The sequence below is a fragment of the Buteo buteo genome, chromosome Z, assembly GCF_964188355.1.
Source record: "Buteo buteo chromosome Z, bButBut1.hap1.1, whole genome shotgun sequence".
Lineage (NCBI taxonomy): Eukaryota > Metazoa > Chordata > Aves > Accipitriformes > Accipitridae > Buteo > Buteo buteo.
In genome coordinates, this window is record NC_134204.1 from 22,416,312 (window position 1) to 22,429,379 (window position 13,068).

Below are 13,068 nucleotides of genomic sequence, written 5' to 3' on the forward strand. Positions count from 1 at the left end.
GACCTTGCTTTAACAGGGTGCTGTGTCAACTAGTGGCATCTTTGCTGAAACCAATGTATTTCTTATGGTATACCATACCTTCTTACAATACAAGCAAACCTAGCTCTTTTGCCTTGTGCTTTATTATGTTGAATGGGAAACAGGACTATAATACGGACTTCTGAAACCATGCACACGTGTCTCGTTCTGTATTAAAAATCTGTTATCCTGTGTATTGGTAATGGCAGCAGTTTCCATCTCTGAAGAGTTACGCAAACATAGCAATCTGACTGGATTGCTTGGGTGGAGGTGAGCTTTAACATGACCTCTGTGGGAGAAGTGAAAGCAAAGAGGTTAAGTGACTTGTGTCAGTGACAGTGGCAGAGTTGAGACTAAGACCTGGCTTCATGCCACTAGAGTGCACTACTTCCCTCTTACTTATTGAAAGATGGTTAAATTTGCTGGTAGGTGCTGCAGGCTCCCTGGTGTGGGGTTTGGAAAATCGCTGCCAACTTGCTGAGGTACTGGGAGTTTCACATTGGTCTTAAATCAGATGCAGCTCTGCTTCTGCAGCTATGATTTAATCAAATAAATGTTTTCTTACTATCAGACTTTTATAACTATTGTGATGGAATGGCAAAGAGGGCTTGTAAACTAGCTTTTTACTCCTCTTTTGATTTTAATGGAGATGAAAAGGGTATATACAAAAGAAAGGGTTAATAATATTTGTAATTAAAGCAAGTTTTTTAGGGTATATAATTTCTCAGAAATCGATGATGACTTTATTAACAAAAGGTTATTGATAATTAGATGTGGTATTTTACTTACATTACTAAGTTCTCTTTTTTCCCCCCTGCACAGGTTTCCACTTGAGTGGCACAGTGACAGAGCCTGCAATGCAATCGGAGCCAGAAACTGTTTGCAATGTAGCTATCAGCTTTGATCGTTGCAAGATTACCTCAGTGACCTGTAGCTGTGGAAACAAGGACATATTTTACTGTGCGCATGTTGTGGCACTCTCTTTATACCGGATCCGCAAGCCAGATCAGGTCAAACTGCATCTTCCCATTTCAGAGACACTCTTTCAAATGAACAGAGACCAACTTCAAAAATTTGTACAGTATTTGATCACAGTGCACCACACAGAAGTTTTGCCAACTGCTCAAAAATTAGCAGATGAAATTCTTTCTCAGAATTCAGAAATCAATCAAGTTCATGGTGAGTTTGATGCTTGTTCTTCCTTCTGCTTCATTCCCTCTTTGGTTTTGAGCTTTTTTGTGGCGTTCAGGAGTGTGACCTGCTGAGGTCCCTTCCAGCCTGAATTATTCTGTGATTCTATGGCGTTTACTAAAGAGGTTTCTGTTGCTGAACCTTTGCTTTAAGAAGTTTAGAAAGCAATACATGTTGGAAAAGAGAGAAGAATTCATAAGCAATGAGCTTGATGTCTCCAGCACTGTTAACGTGGGGCCTGATCTGCTTCACACTTGTGTTTTCCAGCTATGAAAAACTGAGTAGTGGTGTGCTTTGTATAGCCACATTGCTTAAAAGAGCTCTCTTACCAACAGCATCTTTTTGTTATTCTGTTCTTTTAACTAATCTTCTGATATTTTGATTGTATAACTTTGTTTTAATGGCAAAGCATAAAAGCAAGTAGGTGTTACTGTTTTTTTCATTCATTAAATACAGTTTTATTATCCTTTGGGATTTCTTTTCTCCATGAAGTCAGGAGAAATACAGAACCTGTATTTCAATGCCTTTTTCCTGTTAGTGCTGCAGCAACCTACAGCATCAACAAAAGTCTTGATCTTTCCTGCTCCTTCTGCTGCACATGGTTTAGTGGCTCTCAGGTTCTTGTATTGAACATCTTCATGTTTGTTAGAGGGTGCTGGGTGTGACTTTAGGCTTCTGAGGTGGCTTTTCTATGGACTCTGCTGAACTGAAAGTGGGTAATTGTGGGTTTGAGGTGACCCAGCTAGTTTATTAGAGTTGTGTGTTCCTGTACGGTCACCTGATAGAAATGTCCTCTAAGGTGACCAGAGCTGTAAGCATAAGGGCAGCTTAGAGGGGAAGAGTAAGTTATCTAAATATCTAAAAATATCTTCTTTGTTTGGTTGGTCATTGACAGGAACAGTTCTTGTGTTAGATATTTCAGAGGGATGACCGCTATTCCGAAGAATTTGCAATACAAACACAACCAAACTGCTTAATACTAGAGAAAGAAAAATACCCATGTGTTTGTTAGATAGTAGGCAGAACAAAAGAAGGGAGTCTTTCTCATAACAGGACTCATCTGCAGTGTAGCCCTTCTCCTTAGAGTCCGGTGACCCTGGCAAACCCAGTCTGGCAGTGCTGCAAGATGGTGTGTTTCAGGAGAAGTGCTCTTTTTTGGCTTTGGGAGCTATGGGGGATGTGGCCAGAGGCAAGGTAGTTGCTCTAGTTGTTATAGAACATGAGAAGGTGATTGGCAGAGCTGCCAGGTGATGATGGTACAATGAAAGGGAAGGTAAAGCAGATGCAGGACATCAAGCAATAGAGGAAGATGCTCAGATGTTGTAAGCTGAAGGCTTGTATTGCATGAGAGTTGGTGATACCCTGAGCATAAGGAATTAAGGGCAAGGAAGAATTATGGTGAGTATCAAAGTAGCACAGAAGATTCACTCAAGGGTGATTAGAAAAGGGGAAGGCAGAGGTGGGAAAGGAAGGACAGGTGATGGCTGTATATGGCTGTATTAGCTACTATGCTTATTGTAAGAGAAGCGACAAGCAGTTGCAGAATGTGCTTAAACTTGATCACCATTAAGTATGTAATTATACTAATCATAGACATGTTGTACTTTGTCAGCTATTTTCTTGTTGTCAAAATATCTCATTATGCATTAGTATTTATTTTTTTTGAGAGAGATTCAATGTTTATATTACAGCCCAAATAGCAAAAAGAATAGGAAACAAAAAATTAAGTTGATGATAAATCATGAAATTTCACAATGAATTTGAGTAGGGTAGTTTAAAAATATCCACAAAACTAAAATGTTTCTTACATGTGTTGCTGTTTTCCTGGTAAATGAGATTGCAGTATGTCTTTATTGACTGTTGGTAGTTCTTAATAAAATATCAAAAACTGAAGTAGAAAATCAAGGCAGCATAAGAAAATAAACTGCTGTTAGCAAAGAAAGCTGGGTTACAAAAGAGGTGCTATAGTCTCCTGCTTTTCTTCTCAGACTACCATAAAACCGTGGTCTGATTTTTTTTTTTTTATTGGTATGTTTACAGTGTTAAAAATTCACAAGAGTCTTTTAAGAAAAAAGTTCCTCTGATTATGTAGCAAGTAAGTGGCGTTCTAGGATTCATACTGTAATTCTTTTATTTTGATCTTTAATCAAATTCCTTAAATTAAAAACAATAAAGTTAACCAAAATAAATCTATGAAAAATAACCAGGAGAAATCTATCTCTGGTTCGAATAGCATAGGCTGGTGAACATAAGATCACCATTCACTCTGTATCTCCTGTGCTGCAGATTTTCAGTTTGTAATACGAAAATGTCTTGTAGACCTGTCTTGCTTTGAACAGTTCAACCTCACTAAACTAGTGTTTGAAGAGGAATTATATCAAATAGTGCTTGAAGGCACAGGTAAGTAAGAGGAAAAATTTATAAAAACTTCCTTATAAAAGTAAGACGATACCTAGCACAGAAACACCAGAAACAGCTTTGATAGAAGGGAAGTCTTAAATCTGGAGTTAGATGAGGGAATTCTTTTCAATGTTGCCTAGTGGTTGTTATGATTTCAGGGTTTTTTTATATAAAAACTTCAATTTTTTAAAATTTTTTTTTTCTCTTGTAGTGGCTGTACTAGTTTTAGTTTTCATATATTTCCAGCAATAGGCAGAAGAAATCAGCTCTTGAATACTGTTTATTTGTACATAAGAATGATCCGGGACCTTGAAGATCTCTGACCACGGTGGTCCTGTTGACTTGCTTATAAGCTGGCTGGGGAGATGAAACAACTCTGCAGTACTTTTCTTTCACAAAAGGTGAATTGGATAGTTGTTCATTTGCTCAAAATTCTGTCTTAGCATTCGACGAGTGCCTTTGGCCACCTTCCTTGTGCAGGAGGTTACCGGGGGGAACTAGTGAAGTGAGTTACACTGACCTGTTTTGAAATGACAAATTGCTTTGAGTTCCTTGGTGGATACAAGTGTTGCAATACCCTTTCTTGCTTCATGACTGAGCCTCACTGCAGGAAGAAATAAGTGGATGCTGTTAGAAGCGCAGGAATGCGGTGTCTATTCACTAACTTCGTCAGGAGGGTAGAGTGATTTATTGGGAATCCTCTTCTGTATTTGCCATGCTAATTTTTACTTGGTGGTGATTATATTACAGGAGGGTTTTGCATGTTTTTAGAGCACAAAAGCACCTCTTACATTTGAGAGGACTACTTGTGTTCTGATTTTTCTCATGTGGCACTGCTACAGCAGTTCGTGTTCCTGATTTCAAAGCTGGAGATGTGTGGTCTAATCTTCTCTACTGAAGACAGTTGTAGGTATTCATACCGATATCCTGATGTCTGTGCTGCATAACTGTTGGCTTCACATTTGGTTTAATTTGGGATGCTGACTCAGGAAGCTGGATGTAGATTTGGATCCTGCTTAGCTGAGGCTTTTTTCCTCCCTGTTAATTTTTGTACCATTGTGGCAGAAGAAGCTGGCAGGTGTGTAAGGCTAGGAAGAGAACAGTCAGGATGACAGATTATCAGCCAGGCTTGTCATCTTGGATCTGTCTTTTCTTAGGTATGAAAATCACTTAAATAAATTGGTTGGAAGGTCAAACTATGTTCCTTAGAATTTATGTGGACATAAGAAAGTAACTGCAAGATGGGGAGGTGGGATAGGGAGGAGGTCTGATTGCATATTAATCTCATATTAGCATTGATTTGCTATTATGTGCACAGTGAAAAAGGGTCTGCCTTTTTATTGGTGTAAGGACAGCCTAGCAAACTAATTTCATTTTTACCTTTTAAGCTGTACTGTTTATTTCCCGAGTGTTTAGTGCTGCTGTTGCAATTTCTGCTTTGAGAAGTACACAGATTTCTCCAGACTTTCTCCCATTCTCCGATTATTTGACTCACAATATGAGTCACTTGCCAGTACAAAACCACATGCAGATGAACTAAAATTTAAGAGGGAGGACCTGGGAGAAACCAGTTTCAGTACATTTGTCTTAGAAGCAGAGGTACCTAGGTAGTTATTCCTGTATTTGTCAAGGCAGATCTTGGTACCATCCTCTTCAAACATTACTCCCTAACATAGATTAGGAGTGCCGGTGGAGGCAGCCAAGAAGGAAGCATCTATCAAAAAAATTGCTTTAAAAGAAAATTTCAGAATATCTAATGTTGTTCCTATATATTGTAATTTCCAAAGGGCAATCCAGAGGTACAGGTGAATATGTGTTAATATGAACTTAGTGTATTTTACTGAAATGATGGGAATTTAGTGGAAAATTGGAGGGTAGGCTAGAGCTGAACAGCAGAATACAGTGTATTGCTGATCTACTACAAGGGGGAACATGTAATGTTAAAGAAGATACATTATTAAAACAATGATGGGATCTTCCTTATGGCCCTGCTTAAACTGGCAAAATTGATTGAGGGACTAGTTGCAAAAGAATGTAGGAAATGGCAGGTGAGTTTCCTTTCAAGAAGGATGAAAGTGAAGTGCACCAATGCTTAGTACGAGAATTGTTTAGTGAACAGATTTGGGAAGGAAGTAACAACAAGACTAGACAATACTAGAGAAATTTCAGAAACCAAAGTAGAAGTAGCGCAACATAAAATAAAATGAAAGATCAATAGCTCCAAAATAACATGAAAAAATAATGTAGGAAATTCATATTTTTAGGAAAGGTTTTTTTGGGTACATTAAACAATAAATAAAACTTATATAGAAGATAAATAGTGAGATTTTGTTTTGAGACATGGAAGGTAAAAATAAATGAAAATAATTTCATGCTAGTCTGTACTGATAACAAAGTTCTTCTAACTGCCACACATAAGTAGACTTTGAAACTTATTGCTTGCTATATAATGTTTGTGACACCTGGATTTTAGCAAGAGAGTTTAGATATTGTCAGCAGTTAAGTTTATGCATTTTGCTGTATGTGCAGATGGAAGGTAAAGAATGTTTTGGAAGTTAAAAACTTGTTGGCGGTTTATTAACTTTCCTCAGTAACTTAGACTAGCCTGTCCTGTCTTTATATTTTCTGTTATTAGTGCTAGCTGCTTCACAGCAGTTGCCGTGCGCTGCTGAACAGGTGTTATATTCCACCCAAGAGTTCTGAAATTAAGTACAACATGAAGTGACTTATGTCTAAACTTTGAATTGTTTGGGGAATCAAAGGCATAATAATATCTTTGAATCATTAACTTTCTGATCTTTGCTTTTATATAATTATTGTTTAGAATAATTCTGAGCACACTAAGTTTACAAAATCAATTACTATTCTGTTGCGAGTCAGTGTACAGCAGTATTAATTTCTAGCTGGGCCCATTCAATCTTTGCATAGTACTCAGTAAGTCATGTAATCATTTGTAATCATTTTTCCCTGTCTTCTTCTCCTTAATGCTGCCATGGGATGACATCTAATAAAATTCAACTGATCTACAGTTCATTTGTATACTTAAATTAATAAGATTTTTATAAACAAAAAAGTTTAGTATGGCTATGGGTGAGTAATTTGGCATGGTTTCATTTGAAGATTAAAACAACTCTTGTGATACTTCAGAAATAAGGATCAGGGAAGCAGTTTGCCTTAAAGACTACTTCCTGTTGTTTTAACCAAATTTTCACTGTTGATCTGCACCCGAGTAGTTTCCAATATAGGCAGTTCTTAGCCTATTTTAGTCAGTGCTTCTTGCTTCGTTTGTACTTACTTTTCGAGGTTAAGTTCTCCATATACACCATCAGTTCTTGAATGTGGTTGCTCATTTTGAAAGCAGTTGCTCTTAAAATTGCTATATAAACGATCAATGTGTTTATTTTTTTAAATGTGTCTGCTTTTTAGAACTTTGGAGTTGATTATATTTAACATGTAGCCTGCTATGTCCATAAATATAAAACGCTGTTACTCTGTTTTCAGATTTTATTTGGGTGTTCAGTGTTACAAACAGTTGTGGACAATATTCCTGCTTTGATTGCTAAGATTGCAATTTAGTAATTTTAGTAAAAGTGAGTGATTAAGCATGTATGGCTGTATCTACATACTGAGTATAAATACTTTGTTTATTGTATTTAACTGTAAGTACATGACGTAAAACCTATTTCAAAGACCAGTCATGATAGAAGTTAGAGCCAGAGGTTGGAGGGAGGGAGATTAATATGTTAGTGTCTATAAACTGACACACTTTAATTACAGGTTTTAATAGTTAGTATGATTATACAGTGCTTCTCACTTTCATAGTTCAAATGTGAACTAATTTATCTTCATGACACCCCTCTAAAGCACGTAAGTAATACTTATCCCCAGTTTACAAGTGGGGAATGGGATTTGGTCTTGGCACCAAACTGCGCTGCAGAGATTAAATTCAGGGCTGCCCATGTTCCTCTCTGCGGCCGAACTGTCCATCTGCCAAAGCTTCATGGTGCCTGTTTGGGCCGAGCGAAGCCACCACCTTTGGGTTGAACCTTCAGCTCTGCCTGGTGTTGAGCATGAGCCTTCCTGCTGGCTATTGCTAGGGCTTTGTCTCGCAGCTCCTAAGCCAGGTCCCTCTAGTTGCTTGCTCAGGTAGTTTCTTGTCTACTCACCCAGTCCCATGTCTTCAGAAGGAAAGTGACAGTGTAGAAATCCTGCCTGTTGCCCAGGATTGATCCGTGTTTGAGTGGGAGAGGAAACAGGCTAGACCAATCAGTGTTCACCTTACTGTAAGTGAACGTAGTGATCTTGAAAAGCGCGTGGTTGAGAGACATGGAGATGGTTGTGTCTCGACCCTGAAACAAGAGTGACGTGGGCAGTGGAAGCAGAGGTTTCCCCAGCGCCATCACTAGGATGCCTGGCTGCTGCTGTGGTGGGAAGGTGGTTTGGACTCATACCTGATCGCGCATGCTGTCTCCGTGCCTTGTTAGTCCATGGCTATTGCTGGAGACTGCCAATGGTGTTGAAAGATCAGTGAATTACAGCTGTAGCTGGTGCCAGTTAAATGTATACTGAAATTTCTTTATACATGCCAATTAAAAACTTCGATCATACTGAGTGTAGCCTATGTAAGATCTTGTAAGGAAAAATGCTCAGAGTCGGATGTATCTGTAGTACTGTGCTGAACAGCATCATAGAGTTCAGACCCTCAGCTTGGTGTCTTCAGCTTTTACAGTCTTCTAGCCTACTGTCATGAAAATAACGCTAGTTTAAGTATAGCGATGTTGAGCCCCTTGGGAAGATACATTTGGGATCGTGCTGGGAGGAGAGGCCTTGGTGGGGTCAGTGCTGCTGTCCTGGGGCAGTGGCTGCCCTTGTTCCTGTGAGGGAACCCTTTTGTTCAAGAATTTGCAGGAGCTGTGTTGAAATTTAACCTTCTAGCACAAACTGACCAATGAGCTTTTCATAAAATGTAAACAGTTACAGAAGGAATTTTGGGTTTTTTTCCCTAAATAGGGTAGCTTAGCTGAGGAATCTTGGGCTATTTTTAATTCAATTTAAAAGTAGCCATACCAAGATTATTTAAAGATAAATTTCCATTGAAGCGAGGGATAAATATAAGTGTGTTCTGTATAGTGGTGCTTTTATATGTAGTTGCTTTTCACAGGTCTTTTCGTTGTGTTTTAGAGCAATGAAATATTTAACCTATTTGCAAGGTGATACTGCAAACCTGCGTCTGTGCAACAGCTGCACTGCTTGTTCTCAAGTGGCTTGATTTCCTTTTTTATCTTGTTCTTTGCAACTGAAGACTTACCAGTATGTGTTTCATGTAGAAGACTGAGTTGAAAGCCCCTTAAAACTAACATACTGAAGATGGAAGCACTCACAGAAGAGGAGGTTTTTCATTCCTTGGTTTCTGTACTGTCTTGAGCTTGATTCATGTCTTCTGATACGCTTATGGTTCCTGTGGAAGGCAGGAGAGTTCATTCACATTGTCAAAGACACAATTTCTTATTAATCTAAATATGTATGCATGTGTGTCTATGTATGTGTATGTATAGATATACACACACTCTGCAGTGCATTGTTCCCAGCTGTAGGCTCTGAAGTTGGAGGCAGTTGAAGAAGTTGCTGAGCTGGAAGATTTTTTTTTTTAAACTCTCTCAGCAACTAGTAGACAAGACATCTCTCTGACCTTTTACATCTTCTGGTTGTATTTTCATTGAATAAAGATTCCAGCATTCTCTGTGACCACTTAAAAGCTTCACCTACATGGCAGAGCTGCAATTGTGAAATGAAGGCTTGAATCAATAGAATCAATGTTTAATTCCTATACATCTGAAGAGTTGTAGCTATCTTTGCTTTTCAAGTTCTCAGGCCTTCTTTGAAAAAGCAAGTTTTTGCAAATCTGACTATGTAATTTTCCTTCCCTGCCAGTATCCTTTTTTTTGGCTGCAGAGGTGACATGGACTCGGATTTAAGTGATAGATTGTGTAACGCAATTCAGTTTCTAACATCTTTTCAAAACCTAACGGATATAGAGATTATGCAGTTGTGACAAACCCAAAATCAAAATGTCAAGTTAACTCGAGTCTTGGGCATGCTTAAAATACCTTACATCCGGTATGGTGATGCCCTACTTTGTTTTGTTTCCCTGACAGTTTAGATAAGTGTTTTTCATCCTTTTCAGTTTGAATAACTTTTAAAAAGTATCTAGTGGAGGTGCAGGCTTATTCAAAAAAATATAGATTGCTAGATGGTGCAAGAACTTGCTTTTGTTAATTTTGTCAGCCTTTAGAAGAGGCCACTGGTGGAAAACCACTGATCTCAACTGCAAAATTTGAGTTAGGGCAGCCTGTGGCCAAAGCACTGCTTGATGTAAATCTAGTCACTTCAGTTCACTCTAGGCTAATTCAGGTAGAGTTGCTCTGAACTGAAGCTGTGCTGGTGACATTGCCTATGTAAAAATGCTCCTTTGGAAGCACCAGTCATACACAGCTGTAACTCTTACTTATAGTGGAAATGCCTTTAGTGCTTTAAGACTTTAGATTTGTTAGGGGATTTTTCTTTACCCTTTGTTTAGCTTTGCAGAGCCATCACAGCTCAAAGGCATCGAGGTGATGATTTTCCTCATGCTCACCTATAGCAGCACTCACTAGCAGTCACTTAAACCTGAGCAAGATAGCTGAAGGTACAGGAATTACACAGGTGTTTTGGGGAGAGTCGTTTTAACATCACAGTTGTAGAAATACTATGCAAAGTCTAATTTTCGTTGTAAAAGCATTCTAGTATAGCTGCTGGGATGGGAGGAAGAAACCTCACCTTGATTTCAATGTTTTGTTATAAAATACTATTTATTTAAATACCTTTTCATAGGCTGTAATTTTTAAGCGCTTAAGACTACTGAGGAGCGATCTAAGTCTATTTTTAAAGACTGTTTAGATAAAAGCCAAGACATCCAAAACAGATCAAAACACAAATCCAAAAACCTCTGCAGTAGTCCTCTGCATTGGACCCATGAACCTCTGTGCTTTATATAGAACATAATGATTTCTTTTCTTGCTGTTTGCAGGTGCTCCTGACCCAACAGCGGGTGCTAGCATAGATGATGAGAACTGCTGGCATTTGGATGAGGAACAGGTCCAAGAACAGGTTAAACTCTTCCTCTCCCAGGGCGGATACCATGGATCAGGGAAGCAGCTCAATTTGCTTTTTGCAAAGGTGTGTCGAGTACTCTAAACCTTCCCTTTTTTCTCTCCCCCATTCCCCAGGCCAGTCTGTACTTGTTCGCATCTTACTCAAAGTCCTGGTGTTCTAAAACAAGACAAAGCCTTGGGAACATTATGGCAGCTTAATAATGAGTTGTACAGCAATGGACTGCAATCTGATGTTTCTCGAGATCAGTGTAAGGATATGAAGTAACATTTCAACCATCTGCAGCTTTGCTGTTCTCTTCCTTCCCACCCCCAAAATGTTGGAGAAACCTGTAGAAATTAATCTTGCAGCAGTTGGCGTAATACATCTGTGGATTACTTGTGGAAGAAGTGTCTTTGAAGAATTGCAATGGGATACTGAAACAAAAAATAGTTAAAATTGGGAAGGCAGACTTTTTTCTACTTAAAAATTTCACATCACATATATAAATTGCATTTCTAATTTAACAGCAGTGGAATATTTAACACTGCAGCATATTGTCTGTACTGCGATATCTTTGTATTTTCAAGTTTGTATTAAAAGACTCGTTTCCTAGGTGCGAGAGATGCTAAAGATGAGAGATTCAAATGGAGCTCGCATGTTGACGTTGATAACAGAACAGTTCATGGCTGACCCTCGTCTGTCGCTTTGGAGACAACAAGGAACTGCAATGACTGACAAGTATAGGCAGCTCTGGGATGAACTGGGTAAATGCACAGACTTCAAAATCATTTAGGTGTTCACATGTGTAATGAAGAAACAATTACATATTTGGGGTGGAGAGAAACTTTATTGTGGTACTAGGTAAAGCAGGTTAGAGTTTTCTGCAGTTTTACATGTTCAGTTAAGGTTGGGTGAAATTGAATTTCTGATCTGCAGTATGAGACAATTGCAGTTGGAGGAGAGGAAGCATGACGTGAAACAAGTACAATTGCAACAGGTTGTAAGTACCTGAGGATCTAAAATGAATAAAGCAAAAAGTGGAAACATAGCTACACAACTGAGAATAAGTATATAAGCCACTAGTGCTAAACTGGAAAGGTTAAGGAAGAAATTGATTCACCACTAGAGAGAAATAGAAGGCAAAATAGAAGATTCATTAGCAGTATCAGAAGATAGCAACAAAGGCAAGTAGAAGTCCATTACTGAGCAGGAAAGGAGATCAAATAACAGAGGGCTAAAACAATTAACACTGCTTTACGGGAAAGGTCAGCTGCGACCAGATACATGACTTAGTTGTACAATGGAGAGAGGAACACAGGCTGAAATGGGAAAGGTATATGTAAACTGGTAGGGTCTGAGGGCACTTGCTCTGAAGTGCTCCAGAAATTTGCTAATCTAGTTTTGAACTACTGCTTCAGAAGTTCTCAAAATCTATAGGGATCTGTGGTAAGGGGGGGTAATTCAAAACAACTTGAATGTAAATGTCACCAATATTTTAAAGGTGGGTAGGTGAGTGCAAAGAACATTAAGTAACCACAAGCATTCCTTTCCTAGGTATAAGGTACTGGAACAAAAGCCAGTTGGTGTGTAAGTGTGTAGAAGGTAGCAGTGATAAAAGACAACCTGAATTATTTAAAATACAGTGGTAAATCTAATTTGTTTCTCTAAAAGATAATTCACAGAGTGTGTAAGTGGAGGGATTAATATGTATATCTTAGCTGTAGTAGGGTTTTGGATGCTGTCTTGGAGGCTTTTTCAAAGCAAGCTGAAGATACACGGCCTAAACGGAATCAACTTGTGGTTCACGGAACTTGGAGTAGTTACCTGTGCTCTCACTCAATCTGGAATGACACTTCAAGTCTAGACTTAAAGGAGTCTTGTCTTGAGATGAGTTCTGGTCAATATTGCTATGCCTGACTTGTGGCTTGGAACATAGAATTAAATAAATATTAAATAACAAACAAACAAAAAACTTTACAGAAGATACCCTATGGGACATTATGTAAACGCTGCAGAGAAGAGAACCAAAGACCATAATGCTCTTGATATATTTTAATGGTCCAAAACCAAGCTAAATGAAATTAAATCCAAGCAAGAATAACATGCTTCATTTAGAAAGGAAGCATCAAACCCAAAACTTAAGTTTTCCACTGTTAAAGATGACCATGATTGATTGCATGTTGACTGGTGGGGCTAAGACTGGATATAACCTGTTCAGCATAAATTATGTTCACTCTAAATGAAGCATTAGGCTAATAAAGCACTAGCTACCTAGTTGACATTATAGATCTCTGTGGTGGAAAGACTTAATATCACAGCAGGTAAAGC

The 13,068-nt window shown here is 38.5% G+C and overlaps 1 protein-coding gene across 4 annotated transcripts in view; it reads left to right on the top strand.

The window, feature by feature from the left end:
• ZSWIM6 (zinc finger SWIM-type containing 6) overlaps positions 1–13,068 on the top strand; it is a 111,836-nt gene that overhangs the window by 61,858 nt on the left and 36,910 nt on the right. For all 4 annotated transcript variants that reach the window (XM_075021411.1, XM_075021412.1, XM_075021414.1 and 1 more), the window contains exons 2-4: positions 841–1,197; positions 10,676–10,824; positions 11,354–11,504. In XM_075021411.1, coding sequence (XP_074877512.1) covers positions 841–1,197; positions 10,676–10,824; positions 11,354–11,504 — 657 coding nt within the window. The remainder of the gene's footprint in view (positions 1–840; positions 1,198–10,675; positions 10,825–11,353; positions 11,505–13,068) is intronic.